Raw genomic sequence first — 23376 nt, forward strand, 5'->3', positions numbered from 1 at the left:
GAGCCGTTCTATGAAGATCCACGCCTGACTGAATTTACTTGCACCATGTTGAAGATCCCTTGTAAGTCTTTCTTCCGTAGTCTGCAGTAATAAATTGCTTTCTCCGGAACTTGAAACCTGGATTTCCTGTATTCTATTGGGATTCGAACCCTAGACTAGAAACCTTTAAACCTTCACCATTAAGCTACAGTGCTTCCACAAATTTAATAGTTTGTTTGTAGACAAAATATTACTAGAAAACATTACTATAAATTTATCTAAAAGGTATAATTTGATTATGCATTACAAGTGCTCTGTATTATAATTTTGTATTCCACAATTTGAATTCAGAAAGTAAACAGTAAGTCTAAGAATTATATAGGAGAATTGGAGAAATGAAGAGAGCATAAACACACATTATTATTAGGTGTTGGGTACTATTAATAATTTCTTTTTAAAGTATAAACTGATTTCAAAATTCACTTGTTTGATTTTCAACAAAATCCACACAAGAAAAAGGCCAGCAAGGAATGAAACTGAGGTTTAGAGAGAAAAACTTAAGAAGAAGATTGGAGAAGTTTCTTGTAGTCATGGAAGGTTCCTTGGAATGGTGCAATCCTGCCGTCTGACACAACCCACAGCTCATCCACGCTTCCCGATATCAGATGCTCGTCGTGACTCACCTATTCACCACAACCACACACACACACACATTTGTTTTTTAATCTTTGCCCTAATAAGAAGACAAAGGACTTGATACTAGAGTTATTGTTGTTGTTACCATGCAAATACCGCCTTGGAATAGGACAAGTCCTTGAATCAAAGCTTCCACAGCATCCAGATCCTGACACATTATTATTACATTAGTTTATAGCAAATCCTTTGCTGCTTATTTATTAACAAGAAGAATATGGCTTACAAGATGATTGGAGGGCTCATCGAGCAATAGCAAGTGCGGTTTCTTGAATGTGATCTTGGCAAATGCCACTCTGCTTTTCTGACCACCTGACAAAGTGTACATTGGCTGCAGTGCCAGATTTCCAGTGACCCCAAGAGAACCCAGGTGACTTCTCAGCTTTTGTTCCGGTACTCCCTGCCCCCATTCAATCCACATACCAGTTACTGACATATTGATAACCCAAATGCGTCTATATTTTGATTCAAACTAGACTTGTCCCCGTAAGAAGAAGACAAACCGTAACTATTGCTTATATATATATATATATATATATATATATATATATATATGAGTCCTTTGTAACTTGATTATGATGTCCTGTTAACTGAAACAAGCAAAGAAGAGGGATCTAACGGGTTTGTGAACTTACAGGGTAGCAGCGCATCATATATAGAAGAGGATTCGAAGAAAGGTCTAGCCCATCCACATGGTGCTGACTAAAGACTGCAACTCTAACCTGTCAAAGGACATATCAATACATCATATTAGGGCCACCGACAAGTTTAGCATTAGTAGAGCAGGGAAACCAATCCAAATCCTTAAACATAGAAGGCGTCAACATAACTGAAGAATAAGAAAGGGTCATCCCAAATTTGTTGTTCAGATAAGAGGAAGAGAGCCCTTCTACCATACCTTAGCAGAACGGAAAACTGTTCCAGAGCTTGGCTGCAGTTCCCCAGAAATAAGTTTGAGAATAGTTGATTTACCAATACCATTCGCTCCCACCACTGCAAAACGATGAGAAGAAAACCATATATAGAGCTTTAAATGCTAGTAAGAGCCTCGAAAATTAAGTTCAGAAGTTCTACACGTTCTTTAATGCTGAAAATAATGATATCCACAAAATGACTGATGAAAGATTAATAATTTATAAAGATGCATCATCTGTGTGATCTCATAATTGAGGGAAGGGGGAGCCTTCTTACTTGCAATACGGCTATCCAGATCTATTCCGAAATTCAGGTTCTTAAACAACAACGGACCACCAGGGTAGCCAAATGATGCATCACTGTAAAAGAGAATAAACGAGTAAGAAAATATATCACCTGGATCCTCCCCATACCACAATTAAAGAAGTTTGCGACAGATTCAAACCTGAAACTGATAATAGGGGGTCCAGGCTTATCGTCAGGAGTTGGGAATTCAAATTTGTAGCTGCACAAGAAAAACAAGAGGTTAATGTATATAAAGATTGGAGCTGAGAGCAAGCATCGAATGCTACTGCGGCAATTTTATCCAATACGAGAGTATAGCATCATTCCAGATTTCAATAATCTATGAGAGGCGTTTAACTTACTCAGGATCATTAATAACTTGATCCACATGGGCCAGCCGGTCAATTGCCTGGGTAATAGAAACAATAATGTTAGAGCACCACTGACAGGCCAACAACATATATAATCAAATAAATAGTTGTAACTGTTGAGACCTTGATTCTTGACTGAACAAGCGACGCCCTCTTCGCATTGAAACGAAATTTATCAATGAACGCCTGCACAGAAAAAATAAATATTAAATTGATATCCCTACGCAGGAAGACTACTAAACAAAGACGAGTTGAAAACAGAATATATGATATCAATATCATTGAGAAGAAAAAGAAAAGAAACCTGCATATGTGCCCGTGATCGTTCACTTGATTCAAAAGCTTTTTGCTGATTCTTCACATGTTCGTCCCGTGTTCTTTCGAAAGTATCATAGTTTCCCTTATAGGTACTAAGTTTTTGGTTTTGCAAATGGATGATGTCCGTGACCACCTGCAGCCAAAAACAAGCATTACACGTATGTCCAGAGATATTATCTGCATGAAGATCACGGGAGAGAGAGGAAAGTACCGTGTTCAAGAATTCCCTAGCATGTGAAACGACGATAAATGTTTTAGGCCACTTCGTTAGATATGTTTCCAACCATAAGACAGCGTGGAGATCAAGATGGTTCTACCAAAACAGAGGATAGGAAACTCAGATATTTGAATTAGAAAGAAACAGATTTATGTTAATTAGAGAAGGTCATAAAGAAAACACACCGTAGGTTCATCAAGCAACAACAAATCAGGCTCAATAAATAGAGCACGAGCAAGCGCAATTCGCATCCTCCAACCTCCTGAAAAAGTATTTGTAGATTTCTTCTGCATTTCTGGAGTGAAACTGAGCCCCTGGAAATATTATAGAGACAACGTTTGCAAGTTTAGATGTGGAAAGCAACAAAAAAGCACATGCAAAAATTAAACAGAAGAGAACATCCAAATCTAGCTTTTGATATGATTTTTGTAATGATTGGTCACGAATTGCTTCCAGATATGCATATCCTTGTGGTTATATCTATGCTTTCATGAGAGAAAAATATATTCTAAGAGGGCAGCAGAAACTGTTTAATGGTAATGGGAAACTTACAGCAAGGATACTAGCTGCACGAGCCTCAGCAGTATAAGCATCAATTGCATCGAGCCGTTTGTATATTTCTTCAAGCCTTTGAGACATAAGATCTCCTTCAGCTGTATCTTTGGTAGGCACTCCATCCTTAGCTGTGGGTTCTTCCACATCCAGTTCCCTCTTCAGATAACCAAAACATAGACAACAGTACAACCAAAGACAGATGAAACCGGGGAAAAAGGACACAAAGGAGTCAAAATGCTAATACCAAGAGGCAATGACTCCTCTATTAGTAAAAGAAGCTTGTAGCTAACCTGCTTAGCCAGTATTTGAGTTTCTTCTTCCAACAGCTTGGCTCTTTCAATATCAGTGTTGAGAACACATTGCAAGGCTGTGGTGTTGTCACCAACGACTTCTTGCTCGACATGCAATATCTGGCAGTTAGCAGGAATACCCTCGATGGCATGCATAGCCATATACCTCAAAAAGGTTGTTTTTCCGGTACCATTTCGTCCAACAAGGCCTGTATAGTAATAATCCAAAGAGAACAAGTACTCATTTGTAAGCACCCATTACTTGGATTTAAACAGAACGTTAAAAGAAATAAAGAAGAAACCGACCATAGTGGCGTCCAAAAGAGAGGGTGATAGATCCGTCGACGATGAGATCACGGCCACCAACAGAGACATTGAAGTTATCCATATGAATATCTCTGACAGTAGAGCCACCACCAGTGTCATGATTAACACTAACAGTAGGCATCCCTGCTTTAACAGCTTCCATTTCAGCAACATGCTGCTGATATTGAACCTGTATAAACAAGAAACCAGTCGGTCAATCATCAAAGGAACATAACAAACTAAAAGAATCAAAAGAAAAAAATAGAATCATATAGTACTTCTCTTTGGCGATCATCCTTCTTCTTTCTCCTCTCGATCTTAGCTTTGTCACGCTCTGAGAGCAAAGGACCATCAGTGGGCTCAGGCTTCTTCTTCTTAACAGGACCGTCGTCCATGCCATCGTTCATCCGCACAGGCATGGCGAGACTCCTAACAGTTGGAGTAGGCTTCACCAATCCATGCTTCCCAAACTTATCCGCAAGTTTGCTACAAACCTACACAATCCCAATTCCCCCCACATCATTTCAGATATGATTCACCACAGTAACAGCGAAGATCCTAAGGACACAAGCAAGAAAGATAAAAACGAATCTAGAATACGATAATCGCCGCAAAAATGAAGTATAGTCAGTACGGATTCTGCTGAAGTATAGTCAATACGGATTCTGCTGATTGCTTACCAATCGGCACTCGTCGAAATCGGAGACGCATTCAGCAGCGACGAGGAGGTCACCGACGGCATCAACGGCACCCTCACCTTCCTCGCCGAAGTCGAAATCCTCGTCGGCCAGGACATTGATGATGTACTCCATGATCGGCTCGTCCACATCCTTTGCTCTGCTTCCCAGCACTTCATACACCACCGAGCTCGCAACTTCCGTCATCGCCGCACTCTATTTTCTTCTGATTTTGATTCTCGCTCTCAGATGAGAAATGAAGGGAAGGGCGAACCGTTTTAGGGCTTGATGGGCCTATTTGGAACCTTGATGGGCCCTACTAAACCATCTGGCTTAATCAGAGGGTTTATTATGGAGCTTGGTTCTCTCCTTTAAGAACATGGTTATCGTCATATCTTAAGCCCATTTCTTAGCTATTATGGGTCGAAATAAAAATGAAAAATACTTAAAACGTTTGCAAACGGGCCATCTTATTTCTTAGTTAAGAAATTCTCGGGCTCGTCCTTCAGGGGCAGGTGTCACATGTTAGTTGGGTCTAGGGTTTGTGTACGGGAAAGGAGTGTATCTCTCTCGTTCTTCTCATTTCTTCTTCTCTCGAACTCTCTCGACGCTGACTAGGTGGTAAAATCGAAATCCCAATCGTTTTTCTCATTTCTTCTTCCGTCATCCCAAAAGTTTGCCGGCGATTTCATGCCCAAATCCAAAACCTCTAGTTGATTGCGGTCACTCGACATCGATTTCATCAATCTGTTCTTACCTCCGCAGACGTCCATTGCCCTAATCGAAATCTTCTCGTCCGCCGATTCAAATCTAAACAAGGTATCTGTTCCTCCTCCGTTTAGAGATTTAGATGATTTTGTTGTGATGATATCATTGATGTTTCTGATTATTTGGTTTGTGCATGGTTCGTCTTTCTCCTCTGTGAAAATCTTGAAAATAAAATTGAAATAATCGAATGGATATTTAGTTACATTGATTGCTTTCTGAATTAGGGTTTGCTTTATGTGATATAATTAAAATTGAAAATATGAGATATAGGGTTAGCTATGTTTGAAAATCGTGTTTGAATGTTCATGGGGGATTGACATTTTTTAACAAAGTTTGATAATCGTGTGATAATTCCCGGGTTTGCAATCAGTGACATTTTTTAACAAATTTTTAATCGTCTATTGTGAGATTGTAATAAAGCTAATCTGGTATTGTGAGATTGTTATACTTAACTCTTTAAAGAAGAAGAACAAACATATCCATCAACACTACAAGAAAACACGCCGAATTCCGACGGAGATTCCGACGGACATCAATGTCGTCGGATGTTTGTGATGGATTACCGACCAATTTCCGACGAAAACCAAAAATTTGAAGTCGTCGAAATTCCGTCGGCCATTTCCGACGGAATTCCGACGAAACATGGGTCGTCGGAATATACCGACGAACTTCCGACGACATTCCGATTAGCAGTACAGTCGTCGGTATTCCGTCGGAATTTTCCGACGAATTTCCGACGAACCATGTGACCGTTGCCGACAAATATATATGACCGTTGTATAGCCGTTTGAGATTGGAAAATACCGACGGAATTCCGACGGACTTCTTTACATCCGTCGGAATTTCGTCGGAAAGTTGTCGGAGGGCCGTAAGCAATTTCCTATAAATACAACCCCTCCTCATTTAACTCATTCACACTTCATTCTCTCTTCATTCTCTTTAGTCATAACAATTCCGTGAAAATCATGTCTTCAGAAGTTTATTATCGTTCGTGGATGGATAAACCTCATTTGGATCCGAACACCAATTTGCTTACGGGAGAATACGTTCAAGGGATTGGAGAATTCATGAGGCTTGTTCAACAGCAACCGGATGCAAAAAGTGGTATGTTAAGATGTCCCTGCTCTACTTGCAATAATAATAAGGTTATAAAAGAATTTGATGTTTGGACTCATTTGTATATGAAAGGGTTTTCACGTAATTATAAAGTTTGGTACCTTCATGGGGAAACTGGTTATGAATATGGTAGTACTAGCGAACCTCAGCCTGTTAGTGAACTTCAGCCTGATATTAGGTTAGAAGAATCTAGAACGGATATAGATTATGGTGTAGGTACTGAGCAGATGGTACATGATCATTATAGAGGGGAAGAACCAAATCCCGAATCTAGGAGATTTTTTGACATGTTGGATGCTAGAAAACAACCAACCTTTGTATCAAAATTGTAGAGATGGTCATTCAGTCTTATCACCTGCAACTAGATTAATGGGTATTAAGACATACTATAATTTGGCTGAAGAATGTATGGATGCGATTACTGATTTTGTAAAAGGTATTAAACCTGAGGATAACCTTGCACCGGGTTCATACTACGAGGTTCAGAAACTTGTTTCCGGTCTTCAACTACCGTACGAAGTGATAGATGTATGTATTGACAACTGCATGATTTATTGGAGAGCAGATGAGACACGAAATGTATGCAAATTTTGTGGGAAACCTCGTTATCAGGAGACGAGGGAAAGAGTTCCGATCCCATTCAAAAGAATGTGGTATTTGCCTTTGACGGAAAAATTGAAGAGGTTGTATCAGTGTGAGCGCACAGCAAAAGCAATGAGATGGCATGCAGAGCATTCCACAAATGGTGAGATTAGACATCCTTCAGATGCGAAGGCTTGGAAACATTTCCAGTCAACATATCCAGAATTTACGGAAGAGAGAAGAAATGTTTATCTTGGATTATCTACTGATGGTTTCAGCTCATTTGGAAAGCATGGAAGACAGTATTCTCTATGGCCAGTTATTGTGACACCGTACAACTTACGGCCGAGCTTGTGCATGCGACGAGAGTTTTTGTTTCTCGCAATTCTCGTCCCCGGGCCAGATCATCCTAAAAGATCACTAGATGTGTTTCTTCAACCACTGATATATGAGTTGCAACAACTATGGGCGCATGGTTTTGAGACATACGATGTTTCGTGCAAAGAAAACTTTCGATGCGGGTAGTACTTATGTGGACAATAAGTGACTTTCCAGCATATGGTATGTTACCTGGATGGACAACACATGGGAGGCTATCATGTCCATATTGTCAAGATGACACATATGCTTTCCAACTAAAGAACGGAAGGAAAACATGTTGGTTTGACTGTCACAGATGATTTCTACCACCTGATCATCCATACCGCAGGAGTAAGACTTCGTTTACGAAGAACAAGCAGGTGTTTGATGGTCCACCTGAGGAATTTAGTGGGAAAGATTTGTCGAAGCAGTTTAGGTATTTTGATGCAGAAAAGACGCCAGATGTAGGTGGACATGAAAACATTCGAGTCAGTGCGGTTGGAGAGCTACATAACTGGCACAAAAAGAGTATTTTTTGGGATCTGCCATATTGGGAGAGTCATCTATTGCGGCATAATTTAGATGTCATGCATATTGAAAAGAACTTCTTCGACAATCTGATGAACACAGTCCTTAACATCCAAGGTAAAACGAAGGATAATTTGAAGTCAAGGTTGGATTTAGTCGATATCTGTGATCGTTCTGAACTTCACGTTGATGAGAACGGTACAGCCCCTTTTCCCATTTATCGGCTGGATGGTGCTAGAAAAGAAGAGTTCTTTGATTGGATTACAGATAAAGTGAAATTTCCTGACGGATATGCATCAAATTTGGGGAACTGCGTTGATAGAAGCGAAGGAAAGTTTACTGGCTTGAAGAGTCATGATTGTCATGTAATTATGCAGCGCCTCCTTCTGTTTGCTTTTTCAGCATTATTGCCACGTAATGTTCATGAAGCAATTGTAGGTATCTTATATTTTTACAATTTAATTTATTTTTATATTTAACAATTATGCTTATAAAAACTTAATACTTACGAAAATTATGTCTTTTATCTATGTAGGGATTAGTGTTTTCTTCCGCGACTTATGCAGCATAGTAGTGAATGAAGAGAGTATTAATAATTTGAAGACAAACGCATCAGTCAGCATGTGCAACCTTGAAAAGATATTTCCTCCATCATTCTTTGATGTAATGGAACATCTTGCTATTCATCTCGCAAGAGAATTGGAACTTGGTGGTCCTGTGCAGTACAGATGGATGTATATTTTTGAGTGTTATATGCATCATCTAAAGAAGATGGTCAAAAATCAAAGCAGGGTGGAAGGATCTATAGTGGCACAGGTGATCAATGAAGAAACTGCAATCTTTGCTGAAAATTATTTTCCACCAGAAGTGCATACAAAACACCGAAGACCTGCTCGACATGATGATAGAGGGGGGAGAGCAACATATCATGTTACTGTCCCAAGCATGTTCATAGGACGACTTAGTGGAAAATTCACAAAGCGGAGACTTACGGACACTGAGCATGCTCATTTGCAAACATATTTGCTCACCAACTGTGATGATGTTCTACAATATGATAGGTAAAAATATTTATTCATTTATTGTTAGATTAATATTCAATAAATTTATTTCATATTGATAATATTTTTGTATATAGTGTATATATGGCGGAGTTGCGTATGACTCACATGCATGCAACAGAAGATGAGCTTCGACAACTTAGAGATAACGGATTTGTTGCGTGGCTTCGTAGTAATGTGAGTCATATATCATATTACCCTATGCAAATGATTAGTTTAAATTTAATATAAACTAATTAACTTTTCAATCAAATATGTTTTTAATTTATAGGTGAATGATGGTTTGGCCAGAGGTCTTGTGTTCGATGATTGGATACGCGAATTTGTGCAAGAACCAAACGATGTTGTCAAATCATATCCTAAATTTTGTACGCGAGGATATGCATTCACAAGGAAAGGTCATTCTAAGACAACATATGATGCTGGTGTTTCATCTTCTTCCGATGACGATGTCTACTACGGCAACATAAAAGAAATATTGGAAATCCAATTTCCTGGAATGGTTGGATTGCGTTGTGTAGTATTCTATTGTGATTGGTATGACACCACCCCAGATAGAGGAGTGAAGATTGATGCGTTTGGTGTTACATCAGTTCATTCGCGGCGGAAACTTCAATATTATGATCCATTCATTCTTGGTTCGCAAGCTGATCAGGTATGTCAATCTATTCATAATTTTTAACCAATATAATTAATTAATGTTATATATTTTACTAATACTTGTATAATTGATATGTATAGGTGTGCTACATCAGTTACCCTCGGATGACGTACAGAGACGATCCATGGGTTACTGTAACGCAAATCAACCCAAGAGGACGAGTGGATGGAACTTCTGATGATGATGAACAATTGCAACCAGAGTCTACCAGCAACGCCGAGGCAGTTGAAGATTTGGAAAATGTTCAACTTGTTGAGAATTTGACTGTGTTTGGACATGATGTTGTTGTACATTCGGAGCCAGAAGCCGAGGTTGGGGAGTTTGATGAAGATACAGAAGATTCTGATTAGTTTTTTTTTTATTGGTCCGTAGGAAATCCCTCCCAATATACCGACGACATAGCGACGACCAAGGGTTTCGTTGAAGTTTGTAAAGGTCGTCGGTAATTCGTCGGTATATTCCGACAAATTACCGACGACATGTGTTTCTAAAAAATTTCAATCATAAAAATCTATAAATCTAGATGCCAAAACTATGAAAATAACACATAATAAGTGTTTAGTATAGTATTAGATCGCAACCGTTCAAATATAACAACTCATTAAAATATTTATGTATGCATATCATTGTTTTCATAACATCTCATCTTAACACTCATAGACTTATACAATCATATTCATATAATCTTACATTACAAAAAATGTTGTTGTGTAAAATCGTGTTATAAAAACATTTTTATTGTTAAATCTTTATGCAAATACTATATATCTTATTAAAGATATGGATTTTGCATTTAGAAACTTGTAATCAACACCCTAAACACTAAATCGTCGGAATTCCGTCGGAATATACTGACGGACACATTCCGTCGGAATATACTGACCGACACATTCCGTCGGAAATCCAATTTGCCCGGGAGAACCAAACTGCGTGAAAAATTTTCGCGAATCGCCATTTGGTATATTTTAATTATACCGACGGAATACTGACGAACTCGTGTCCGTCGGAATCTTCAGATATAATAACCCTTCTTCTTCCTTCTTCGTTATTTCCGCCACTCTCTCAAACATCCTCTCTCTCCGGCGATTTCTCTATCTCTCCGGCGATTCCGGCCCATCTCCACCTCCCTTCACCGGCGAATCCTCTTCTCACCCTCATATCTCTTCCCCAAACCCCAAATCAAGTAAGAATCATTCCAAACCTTGTTTTATATCAATTATTTAGGGTTTTGGAAGTTAGATTGAAAATTTTAGGATTGAATGTATAGTTTAGGATATATAAGTTATGATTTTTGTTTGGATTGTTGTTTTAGTTGTTTTTGGAATTTTATTTTTTTTTGTTAAAATTCAAAACGTTTTACTATTTTTAAACCGTTTTTTGATTTTTAAAAACGTTTTTCAAGTTTCCAGTAATGAAATATATATAATAAAACGTTTTTAAAGTTTTTTAAAAATATTTAGCAACATTTTTCTATATTTATAAAAAATTTATAATTTTGTATACATATATATATATATATAAATCATGTATAATAAAAATTTTAAAATTTTTTATAATTTTTTATAAGTTTCCACTAATAAACTATGTATAATAAAACGTTTTTTAAAAAAAATTAAAAATATTTAACAACATTTTTCTACATTTATAAAATTTTTATAATTGTGTATACATATATATATATATATATATAAATCATGTATAATAAAAAATTTTAAAAATTTTTATTATTTTTTATAAGTTTCTAGTAATAAACTATGTATAATAAAAGGTTTAATAGTTTTTTTAAAACGTTTATAAAACCTTTTGTAAATATATAAATGAAAACATTAAAAATAGAAATGATTTGAAAAGATTTTTGATGTATTAATTTTTTTTTAGGGCCGAGGATGAACCCCGCCCCGCAGTCCGTCTTCGACGTAGTTCGGTGAGCAGTTCCCGTGCATCGGGATCGTCTCATGAACAAAACTCGGTTCCCCCATATATTCCCGCTCCAGCTCCCGCTGCCCCTCGCGCTGCTGCTTAACAGGATCCGGGGGTCATGCCAGTTGAACTATTGGTTCAACAACCATGTCGAGAGCATCTCCCGGTTCTCCAACCCAACCCACGACGAGGACATAGCACTTGGTTAGTATTTTTTTTATTTGTACCATTATGTTTTTTTCCATTAATTAACTTGCTAACTTGTATTTTTTTTAAAGGTTCACCAAGTCGAAAAATGACATTAGCAGGAGCATCAACCAGATGATGTACTCCATGCTCCGTTTTGGATATTCAAAGTGGAGTGTGATCCCTTCCGACGAATGAGAGTTGTGGTTTCGTCAGTTTGCGGTATAGTAACTCTTCATTTTTTTAAAGTTTTTACATTTTTTAAATATATTTACTTATTAAATTATGTTTGTTTTGTATCAAGAGTTCAACTGGCACTCCGATCTCACGGAAACAGTCCGTAAGAAATTCAACGAAAAGGCCATGGACTCTTATACTAAGCAGATAAACGCGTGGAAGACAGTTTGGCAGAAGAACAAGAGGCCACGGTTCATCAACGGGACGGTGTGGGAGCAGTTGATAGCTCATTGGGAGAAGGAAGAAACTGCAGAGACGTCTTTTAGGAACTCCAAGAACCGGAAGAGCGATCGTGGCGGGAAAGGTATGTATGTGAACAACCTCGGCGCTTGCTCTATGTCTACTAAGAAGGATGAACTTGTAAGTTTTTTATTATTATTTATCTTTATATTTTTTAAATAATTATTTTATATATTCCTTGGCTAATAATGGCCTTTTTTTAGATCGAAGCAAATGACAGTAATCCCGTTGATCGTCTCCAACTCATTAAGGTGGCTCACACTAACAAGACGACGGGTCAAATTCAGGACCCCGTGATCAAAGGTGTCCTTGATTTGGTGGAAGCTGAAATAGTATCTCAATCTCAGCCTCTCTCTAATGACGGTGATTCTACGGGAGCTTCAACCAACTTGTCTCTATTGCAAATAAATGAGATGGTTGAAAAAGTAATTTTTTTATTAATATATATTTTTTATAATGTCGATTACTAACTTGTTCCTATTTACTAACTTTAAATATTTTTGTAGGCGGTTCCTAAAAGGAAAGGAGGCCGTTTAGTTGGGTTGGTCCGCCGTGCTTCTTCGTATCCGGCATCTTCTTCGCAAGCTCTGTATGCCGATCCCATGATTCTCGAGGAGCTACATGACAAAAATGAACGGATTGGAGCATTGGAGGAGCATAACACCACTATCCTTTCTGAGAATGCCACTATCCATTCGGAGAATGCCACTATCCTTGCTGAGTTGGCATCCCAGATGAAGTTCAACACCGAGATAATGCAGAAGTTAGATCGTTTGATGTTTTCGAGTTCTTCTTAGTTTTTTCGGCTTTTTAAAACTTTCTGAATGTTTTTTTTTCTATTTCGGTTTGTATGAATTTTAAATTTTCTGAATGTTTTTTTTTATTTCGGTTTGTATGAATTTAAATTCTATAATATTATTAGTTTTAAATTTCTGATTTTTTTAATTTATTAGTTAATTTTAATATAAAAAAATATCTAAAAATGCAAAATTAATTCGTTTTAAAAATTGGTATATTCCGACGAACTCTGGGCGTCGGAATATACCGACGGACAACGGTTCCTCAGAATATACCGACGAACCAACATCCGTCGGAATATACCGACGAACTAATATCTGTCGGAATATACCGACGAACCAATATCCGTCGGTATATTCCGACGAACCAATGTCCGTCGTTATATTCCGACGCCCAGAATTCGTCGGAATATACCAAGGAATCCACTCCAACGGTATATAGTTTTTCCGATGAACTCTGGTCTCATGTGTCCGCATCGTAATATCGTCGAAAGTTCGTCAGAATGACGTTTCTCAGTATTCGTCAGAAAGTCGTCGGAATTTCGTCAGAAATTTCGACGAATTTTTTTTTCCGATAAAACGATACCGACGGATAGGTTCGTCAGAAATTCGTCGGAATCGGTCTATTCCGACGAATTTCTGACGATTTCGGCCATCAGAATCCCACTGTTTTCTTGTAGTGCAAACTACAATCGTTATTAATGTTAGGTCTGCTTTTGTACCATTTTACTGTGGTGGTTAATGCTTAGTTAAAGGTGTGCATTGAAGTGTTGTGCTATTACTTGCGAGTACCGGTTCACTGTTCTGGTTAGTGCTTAGACTTACTCTTAGTTACCTATGTGCGAATGTTGACGATGGAGAGTGCCATGTTTGGAAATGGTGGGATGTCGCAGTTATAGAGGAGATGAGAGCAAGGGATAGACACACACTTGAGCTCGCTGAGAAGGTAGATTTTCTAACCTTCATGACTGACTATGAGACTGAGCAGAAGTTGGGTAAGCTAGAGAAGATAGTATCTGAGCTAGGTAACAAGAATGCAGGTTTAACCAATCGGTTTGAAAAGGTTGTTTGTGTATTGGTCATTGTTTTAGTGGTATTAGGTTTGGTGGTAATGTTTAAGTAACTAAGTTGTGTAATGTGTAATGGTTGTAATGGTTTCTTTATCACCTTCCCACTGTGACTGATTCGTAAGGAACGGATCTGTATTGACTGTTATGATTGTAATGGAATATCAGGTGCATGTAAAATAAAACAGGTTCGCCGTTATTAAAAATCCATCTAATTTATGGGATAAATCCAAGATAGCAAATATTATGAAAGCATGTATCATACTCCATAATATGATTGTCGAAGATGAACGACGTACACAGACTCAAGATGACACGTTTCAAGATGAGGATATTTATTTTTGCGTCAAGATGCTTACTGAGCTTTTCAATACACTTGATTGTCGAGCAAGAGTTCGGGATAGACCAGTCCATAAACAATTAAAACTTGATTTGATCGAAAATATATGGGATCAATTTATGACTGAAAATTAACATTTCATGTTTAAGTTTCTATGAATTGAATAAAAAATTGTTCTTTTGCATTTTTAATGTTTTTTTTTTCAACCTTGTAATTTTTTTTTCAACTTTGTAGTTTTCTTATGTTTTCTATTTTAATGTTATATGTTTTATTTTAAATACAAATAACTTATTAAAAAAAATTAAATTTTCTATTTAACTAAGTACCAACAAAAGTATCTTCCAATAATCTCCACTTTACGCAAGTATCTTAACTTCATCTCTTAATCTACATATATTAATAAACTATCCTAAGAAACTTCATCTTGACCCTAGCAATAAGGATGCTCTAATGTCACTTGTTTCTTAAACTCAGTGCTATAAATTTTATGGCCCATCTGTAGCTATATATCAATAACTCATTTTGTTGCCTATAATATCCATTCTCTTCTTCTTAATTGATAAGATCGAATAAATTTTTAAGAATAAAATCACAGAGTATTTGCTCTAAGAAAATTGTAGCATATGCGATGAGTGCTGGGTGCCAGAAAAACGAATAGTTATGGCTTTATGGGTTTGGTAAAGGTCTTGAAAGAGATATGATATGAATCACTCAACTTTTATTTGGAATATATATATATATATATATATATATATATATATATATATCAATTACATGGTGCTCTTCTTTATTATTACAATATATATGACTGCCACCACACCAGCATATATTTATACAAAAAGGTAAATACACTATACATTAGTATTAGTCCATCTATATACATTACACAATTATATGTATAAATATATGATCTAAATATGCGAGGTGATATCATGGTTTTCAATACTACTTTAGAGTTTTAAATCAAAGATCATATAACCGAAACCACTTAATACCCAAGTACGAAAACAAAGTATAGAGTTTCACGTGGTTGCTCAAAAAAAAAAAAAAGTTTTGCGTGTGACAAAAGTTTAGATAAACAAGAATTATATTTTTGAATTTATTGAACTATAGTCATGAGATGAGATTTGGAGACAGATGTGAAAAAAACGATATGTCAATATGGATATCATGTATACACGCAAAATGAATAACATATGTTATGTGTACATCTATATACTTTCATATGGATTTTGTTAAGTTAGGAGAAAAGTAAACCAAACTGAGATATGATGAAGAGAGGTGACAAAAGAGGGTCCCTAGTGCATGTAGTTGACTTTGGTAATATGTCTCATTCATTTTTGATAAAAGGGAATTTTAACATTTATATAATAAAATTAATAAATAATATTTATATATATTAAAGGTATACATAGCTTTTGATTATGTTTCCAAATTGAATAACAACTTCCATCACTATGTCTCCACTCCCTTACTTCTATATAACTCATCTCATTTGTCTCTATAACATCCCACACTTTGTCTTCAAAATCTCAAGTAGTTTAAGAACAAAGACATCAAATATGAGCTCCCATGCAAAGAGGTTAGTAATTTTCATTGCTCTTATTTTGGCTATCACCTCCACTGATGTTTCAGACGCTACCCTTCGTCATATCATGAATCTCAGATCAAATAAGGTAAAATTTCTTTGGTCATTTTAAATTATACAATAATATGTCTCAAAATACTATATTATAGTATTATACTATGATTCGTGTATGCGGTTTATAAGTTGCTATTTGATTCATTTTAATATTTGATACAATAGGGTATTAAGGAGGGTAATGAAATAAAGGAGAGGGAACTTGTGGAGTTTCACCTTGACTACGCAAGAACTGGAGCCAATCAAGATCACGAGCCAGGGAAAGGAAGACCTTAATCCAACTTAGTTATTCATAGCTAAAATAAGGAGCTTCATTAACTCTACTCTTCTTTCACAAAGTATCTATATATACATAATATGATGTAATATAATAGGCCAAGCTTTTGGGCAAGGTTAAAGTTGCATGTAAGAAACACATGTGCATCAGTGTATGCATGCATGCATATGAATCTAAGTTTTACTGTATGTGATATTATTTTAAGTGCAAATGAAAGTACTATAAATTTGGGATGAAATTGTTCACTACAAGAAAACATATTTTTTACTAGGGCAGTATTCGTTGTAAATTCGTCGTAAACGGGGTGTTACGACGTATTAACGTCGAAAGACGTTTCGTTGTTAAACTACCATCGTAACGGAGGTTTCGTCGTAAACGACTCGTTACATTTACGAGGAAATATATTCCTCGTAAAGCGCAGGGAAAGGATTCGTCGTAAACGCTACGTAAGACTTCGTCGTAAAGCCCACGTAATTGTTTCGATGTAAAGCACACGTAAATACTTTCGTTGTAAATCACTCGTAAACATTTCGATGTAAAATCCTCGTAAATATTTCGATGTTAATCACTCGTAAACATTCGATGTAAACTCCATGTAATGTTTACGAGGAGTTTACATCGTTTCTTATTATATTATTATTAATTAATATATAATAGATTTTAATTTATATTTAATATTCAGAATTTAAAATAATTTAAATTTTAAAACAAAATATGAAATTGGAAAACATATTTTTAAAAAGTCATACAATAATATTTAAATTCATAATACAAACAGAAAAAAAAACTACATATTGTCGAAGTAGTTGGTGGGGTTGCTCGGCTGTTGACGGGTTGGATCGGACTCTTGGGGATCTCGTGGTGGCATTCCAAGAGCGGCTCGTCTCTCACTCAACATTCTCTGCATAACCGGGTTTCCCACGGCCATCACGTCTAGTAAATCCTCAAGAGAGTCTAAACGAACCTGCTGGCTATCCATTTGAGCCTTCATCTGAGCAGTCTCTTCATCCCGTCTCGAAGTGTATGACGAAGTTGCCCTTGCAACTTCGTTAACAGAGCCTATACCGACTATCCGTCCCTTCTTTTTAGGAGCCACCTATAAAATCAAAACATATATTAATATAGTTAATTATGTTAAAATATTTAAAATAATGTAAACTAAAATTTTAAGTTACCTCTTCGAAGATTCTGTCGACCTCTTGGGTGGACAATGTGACTGGTAATCCATCGGGAGACTCATGGGTTAGTTGCGTCTCCCGTTCTTTAATCCGACCAGCCACTGTTCGGAAGAGTTTCTCAGATGCAGGATCCACAAAAACTCCGTCGGATGTGGCGTGAGTCATCTTGAATAGGTCAGACAGAGAAGGAAAGACTCCCGTCTTCTCGAACTACAAAAAAAAATTAAATTAAATATTATAAATTATATTAATTGAATATTTTAAAATATATATTTAAAACAAAACTTACAGCTTCTAGACGGACTCCTGCATGAGGTTTTTGTCCGGTTCTGTGAAGCATGGGCAAATGACCATCTTTATCCTTCGTCCTTCGAGAAGCCGAGCACGAATTGGCCTTTCTGATCGAAGAGGGGTGCTCCCAATAGGCGATGAGGCCATCCCACACATCCGTCGTGAGCTCAGTGGGCTTTCCCTCATACCCGTAGATCTCCCACTTGTCCTTCCAATCAGAGACTGTGTTGCAGAGGCGTATCTTTGCCTTTGCAACAAATTTCGCCTTCACCCTCTCGGTGATTCCCAAAGACCAATGCCACTTTTGCTGAAACATAAAAATTTTGGAAAAATTACAATTAATAATAAATATTAAAAAAATATATATATATATATATATATTTAAAAGTAAAAATTTAATTAAATTTAAAAATCTTACCGCAAAACATTTAAACCACGTTATCTTAACGTGATTTGGTGTCTTGCTCCAGTTCGGGTATGCCCCGTCGTAGTAACCCTTAATCGTCGCCGAAACGCTCCGGCTAACACGGTTGTTAGCCCCAAACCTGAATAAAAAACAATTTAACCGTTACAAAATAAAAAATTAATTAAATTTTAAAGTAATAAAAATTAATAACTTACCAATAAGTTCCTCGGGGTCTATCGGGGTCTAGAACATCCAAACCCTCCCGTCCAGGCTGGGCAAGCAAATCCTCCACCGTATATCTCGCGAAGGGAGCATATGAAGGCACACACAAATCCGGATGAACTGCACCTTCTGGGACAGGCTCAGGTGCAGCCGCTGGAGGAGGAGGTGGAGGCATCTGCAGTGGAAGAGGAGGACTCGAAAAAACTCTCTGAGAAGTCTGAGAGTCTGGAACTGCATCGGAAGACGATGGACCGGAAGAAGATGTACCGGAGCCATCGCCAAACAACTGGGCATAAGTAGGTACTGCTGGTTTCCGTCTAGGAGCCATCTAAAAAAAATTTAAATAAATTTAATCAATTATGACGACATAATTAAAAAATTATTCTGTTACCTAACTAATCACCTAAACTATAGGATTCCGTCATCTAACTAATCATCTAAACTAATTATCTAAATAATCACCTAAACTAATTACCTAACTAATTAATAACCTAAACTAACTTAAAAAAAAAAAAGGAGGGAAGAGAATGTACCTTAGGGAGAGGAGAGGAGTTTAGGAGGAATGGACAAGGCAGCCTCGTCTCGGCGTCCCAGTATATAAAAAATGTTTCGTCGTAAACGCGACGTAACATTACGACGAAGTTACCAGGCCCGCGTTTTTTCATTTACGACGAAGTTACCAGGCCCGCGTTTTTCCATTTATGACGAAATTACGTGGAAACATCGGTTTACGACGAATTTACAACGCTTAACCCTAAACACCGAGAATGAAATCCCTAAACCCCAAAGTCTCTTCTTCTCTACTACTTTGTGCTCTTTCTCCAACTTAAACTCTAAAACCCTAAAACTCCAAATAATTTTTTTAAAATTAACACAAATACATATTATATAAAACAACATTTGTTACACATACATTAGGATGGTAAAAAAACAATATTTCTTTAAACATACGTTACAATAGAGAAATACAATATTAGAGACATATATTACATCACTCTAAATCGTTTTCGTTCTCATCAATATTACATCACTCTAAATCGTTTTCGTTCTCATCACTATCATTACAATCATCATCGTCGCTTCTCTCGAACTCGTCTTCACGTGCTTCATCTGTCGCATCTTCGGGAATATCTTCATATTGAAAGTTTTGCGGGTCGATCAAAAGGATTTCATCAGTTGGTTGTTCTGGTACCTCAACTTCATTGATAGCGTCTTCTTCTTGCAAGGGCGGTTCTTCTCCAGCGACAATGCGTCCACGAGGTGTAATTTTGATAGCAGCTAACCAGTTTATCCCGGAAGTTCGAAGCCGAGGATAAGGAAGGAAGCTTACTTGCTCGGCTTGTGAAGCTAAATGAAAGGCTCAAATTTGTTGTATCTTCTCCCAAAATTGACATCCACAACACCAAATTTGTTATACCGAATCCCTCGGTTCACAACAGGATCGAACCATTCACATTTGAAGAGGACGCATTTTAGCTTCAATAACCCTGGAAATTCCACTTCAATAATCTCCTGCAAGATCCCGTAAAAGTCTGTTTCACCTTTCACACATATTCCGTAGTTACTCGTTGCCCGATGTCTCCCATACTCGTATGTGTGAAAGGTAAATCCTCGTGTGAAATACATAGGTGATGTGGTGACCTTTGCAACTGGACCTTGAACCAATTCGTGAAACCATACGGGATAATAAGGATCGTCATAATCAACCTGCCAAAAGCAGTTATTCTTAATTAATATTGAAGTATCAAAACACTTACTTAATTAATCAATGTATGAGATATATTACGTACCTGTGATTTTAACCACTTGACAAAGTGCTTATCTTTACGTGTGTCCACATCAGTTGCAGATATTCCTGGTATTGCTTCTTCAACTTGAGATACAAACATGCTGCAAATTAAACAAATAATCAAGTCATACATAATTAACTGCAATTCATATAATTAACATTCACAAAAATATTTACCTTTCAAAGTAACGGGTCACAGCATCCTCGCAGTTGAGCAGAATATAAGTGTGGGCACTATGTTTATCCTCTTCACATGACCACCATACTTCTTTCGTTTTACCACCAAACCGTGCAATTTCGCAGAAAATGTCAGGAACACCATCAATTGGATATGATGTCTGTACTCCACCATCATCATATCTTCTAGGAACTCTTTTCCTCGTACGAACAGTTGGAGCAAAGTAGTATGATGTGAAATTAGATGTTTCGGCTGTCAAACTTCCCGCAACTATTAAACCTTCCACCTTTGCAAGATTTCTTGTTTTCCCCTTCAAATGTTTCATCTGTCGCTCATACGGATACATCCATCCGTTGTGAACAGGTCCACGAAGCAATGCTTCATACGGTAGGTGGACAACTAGATGCTCCATGACGTCAAAAAATGAAGGAGGAAATATCTTCTCCAGGTTGCACAATATGATCGTAATGTTATGATGAAGTTGTTCGATGACTTCTTCCTTGAACGTACGTGTGCTGAGATCTCTGAAAAAAGCGCTGATGGCTGTGTATTGCAAAAGTAATCAAATTAATAACATTTCATAACATATGTATATATATTAACGTTTTATAATTACCTGCAAGTGCTTCATGGACATTTGCTGGAAGGAGCTCGGCAAAAGCAAATGGAAGTAGTCGTTGCATAAACACATGACAATCATGACTCTTCATTCCGGAGAACTTTTGACCTCGTTCAACACATCTTGACAGATTTGAAACATAACCATCAGGAAACTTAACTTCTGATGCAACCCAGTCAAACAAGGTTGTTTTGGCTTCTGATGACAACCGGAAGATGGGAACAGGAACGTTTCCATTGCTCTTGATATGTAACTCACTTCTTGAGCAAATATCAGGTAAGTCCATCCTTGACTTTTTGTTATCTTTTGTCTTCCCAGGGACTTTAAGTAATGTATTCATGATGTTCTCAAAAAAGTTCTTCTCAATATGCATGACATCCAGATTGTGGCGTAAGAGAAAATCCTTCCAATAGGGTAGCTCCCAAAATATACTCTTCTTATGCCAATTGTGAGACACACCATATCCATCAGGCATATTTCCAGGAACATGCCAATTTCCTCCAACTTTAACTGTTTCCTGAGCTCCGTAATAATCAACGTCTGCTTCGATCTGCTGGCCGGTGAGATATGGAGGAGGACCGTCTCTGACAATTTTTTTGTGCCGAAACAATGTCTTATTTCTTCTGTACGGATGGGCAAGTGGAAGAAAGCGACGATGACAGTCAAACCAACAACTCTTCCTACCATTCTTCAGTTGAAAAGCATCTGTCGATCCAAGACAATATGGACAAGATAATCTTCCATGTGTTGTCCAGCCAGACAACATCCCATAAGCAGGGAAATCACTTATCGTCCACAGCAGAACTGCTCGCATCGTAAAATTGTTTTTCAAGGAACAATCGTACGTCCTCACCCCTTCTGACCACAATTGCTTTAGCTCTTCTATCAACGGTTGAAGAAAAACATCAAGAGACCGTTTTGGATGCTTCGGCCCAGGGATTAATATGGTCAAAAATAGAAATTCTTGTTCCATGCACATATCCGGCGGTAAATTGTACGGCGTAAGAATGACTGGCCACAAAGAATATTGTCTACCAGACATTCCAAATGGACTAAATCCATCGGTGCATAACCCAAGATAGACATTCCGAATATTTGTAGCAAAATTTGCGTGTACCTTGTTGAAATGTTTCCACGCTCTTGCGTCTGATGGATGTGCAACCTCACCATCTTTCTGGACATGTTCCGCATGCCACCTCATCGACGCAGCAGTCCTCTCAGATTGATATAATCTTTTCAATCTGTCTGTAATTGGTAGGTACCACATCCTTTGGTACGGTATCCTATTCCTCCCACGGCCTTGCGGTTTGAATCGTGGTTTTTTGGAGAATCGACACTCTTCTAACTTGTCATCTTCTTTTCAGTAGATCATGCAGTTGTCGATGCAAACATCAATCATCTCCGAAGGCAACCCAAGACTATAGACCAATTTCTGAATCTCATAATAAGATTCAGCAGACACGTTGTCTTCTGGCAAATACTCTTTAAACAACTCCGCCCATGCATCCATGCAATTCTCAGGTAAATTATGATCCGTTTTAATATTCATCATCCTAGCTGCTAGAGACAATTTAGAGAGACCTTCTCTACAACCAGTGTAGATTGGTTGATTTGCAGCATCTAGCATTTCATAAAACCTTTTTGCATCCAAATTAGGTTCTTCTACATTTCCAGTTCCATCAGCTATTGTTGTAGTTGTTTCTAAAAATGCATCACTAATCATATCTTGAACCCTATCATGATCTACCATCTGCTCATGATCTTGATGATAATTATATTCATTATGCAAATGATTCGGTTCTTCACTATGATGACCATCCTCAAAATTATTATTACTACTACTAGCTTCATTTCCCCCATAACCCTCTCCATGTTGATACCAAATGTAGTACTGTGGTGTAAATCCTCTGTTTACTAAATGCTTCCGTACAGTTTCACTACGTGCAAATTTTGAATTCTTGCATTTCCGACAGGGGCAGAACATCTTACCGCTTGCCTGTGTGATCGGTGTACAGCCCGCTTGGTGCATGAATGTCTCTAGCCCGCTCAGAAATGCGTTCGTCACCCTCTCGTCGGAATCTTTGTGCAAATACATCCAACTCCGTAACTCGTAAATACTACCGCCACCGGCCATTTTTTTCTTAGATTTTTTTTTGAAATCTTTTTTTTTCTGATTTTTTTTTCGGATTTTTTTTTCTCCCGTTTGTGTGTTGTGAGGAAGAGAGTTGTGGGAAATGACATATATATAGAGAAATTTTTGAGTTGGGTAGTTCAAATATAACAACGATTTTACAAGGAATATTTT

At 37.4% G+C, this 23376-nt stretch overlaps 1 protein-coding gene and 1 long non-coding RNA gene across 2 annotated transcripts; one reads left to right on the forward strand and one right to left on the reverse strand.

Annotated features, from left to right (window-relative positions):
• Window positions 1-380: 380 nt before the first annotated feature.
• LOC106358567 (ABC transporter F family member 3) lies at window positions 381-4873 on the reverse strand. The gene is made up of 17 exons (XM_013798386.3): window positions 4610-4873; window positions 4208-4423; window positions 3930-4119; window positions 3624-3832; window positions 3331-3489; window positions 2964-3092; window positions 2773-2874; window positions 2548-2694; window positions 2367-2429; window positions 2235-2281; window positions 2033-2092; window positions 1864-1946; window positions 1571-1665; window positions 1308-1394; window positions 899-1072; window positions 761-823; window positions 381-662 (listed from the first exon to the last, which is right to left on the reverse strand). Exons 1-17 carry the CDS (start codon window positions 4811-4813, stop codon window positions 537-539), a joined length of 2154 nt encoding a protein of 717 aa, XP_013653840.1. The 5' UTR covers window positions 4814-4873; the 3' UTR covers window positions 381-536.
• A 10455-nt stretch (window positions 4874-15328) lies between these two features.
• Window positions 15329-16626, forward strand: LOC106364225. Its single transcript, XR_001273142.3, has 2 exons — window positions 15329-16145; window positions 16277-16626. It is a non-coding gene; the product is annotated as an uncharacterized LOC106364225 (long non-coding RNA).
• Window positions 16627-23376: the final 6750 nt, after the last annotated feature.

The sequence above is a fragment of the Brassica napus genome, chromosome C9, assembly GCF_020379485.1.
Source record: "Brassica napus cultivar Da-Ae chromosome C9, Da-Ae, whole genome shotgun sequence".
NCBI lineage: Eukaryota > Viridiplantae > Streptophyta > Magnoliopsida > Brassicales > Brassicaceae > Brassica > Brassica napus.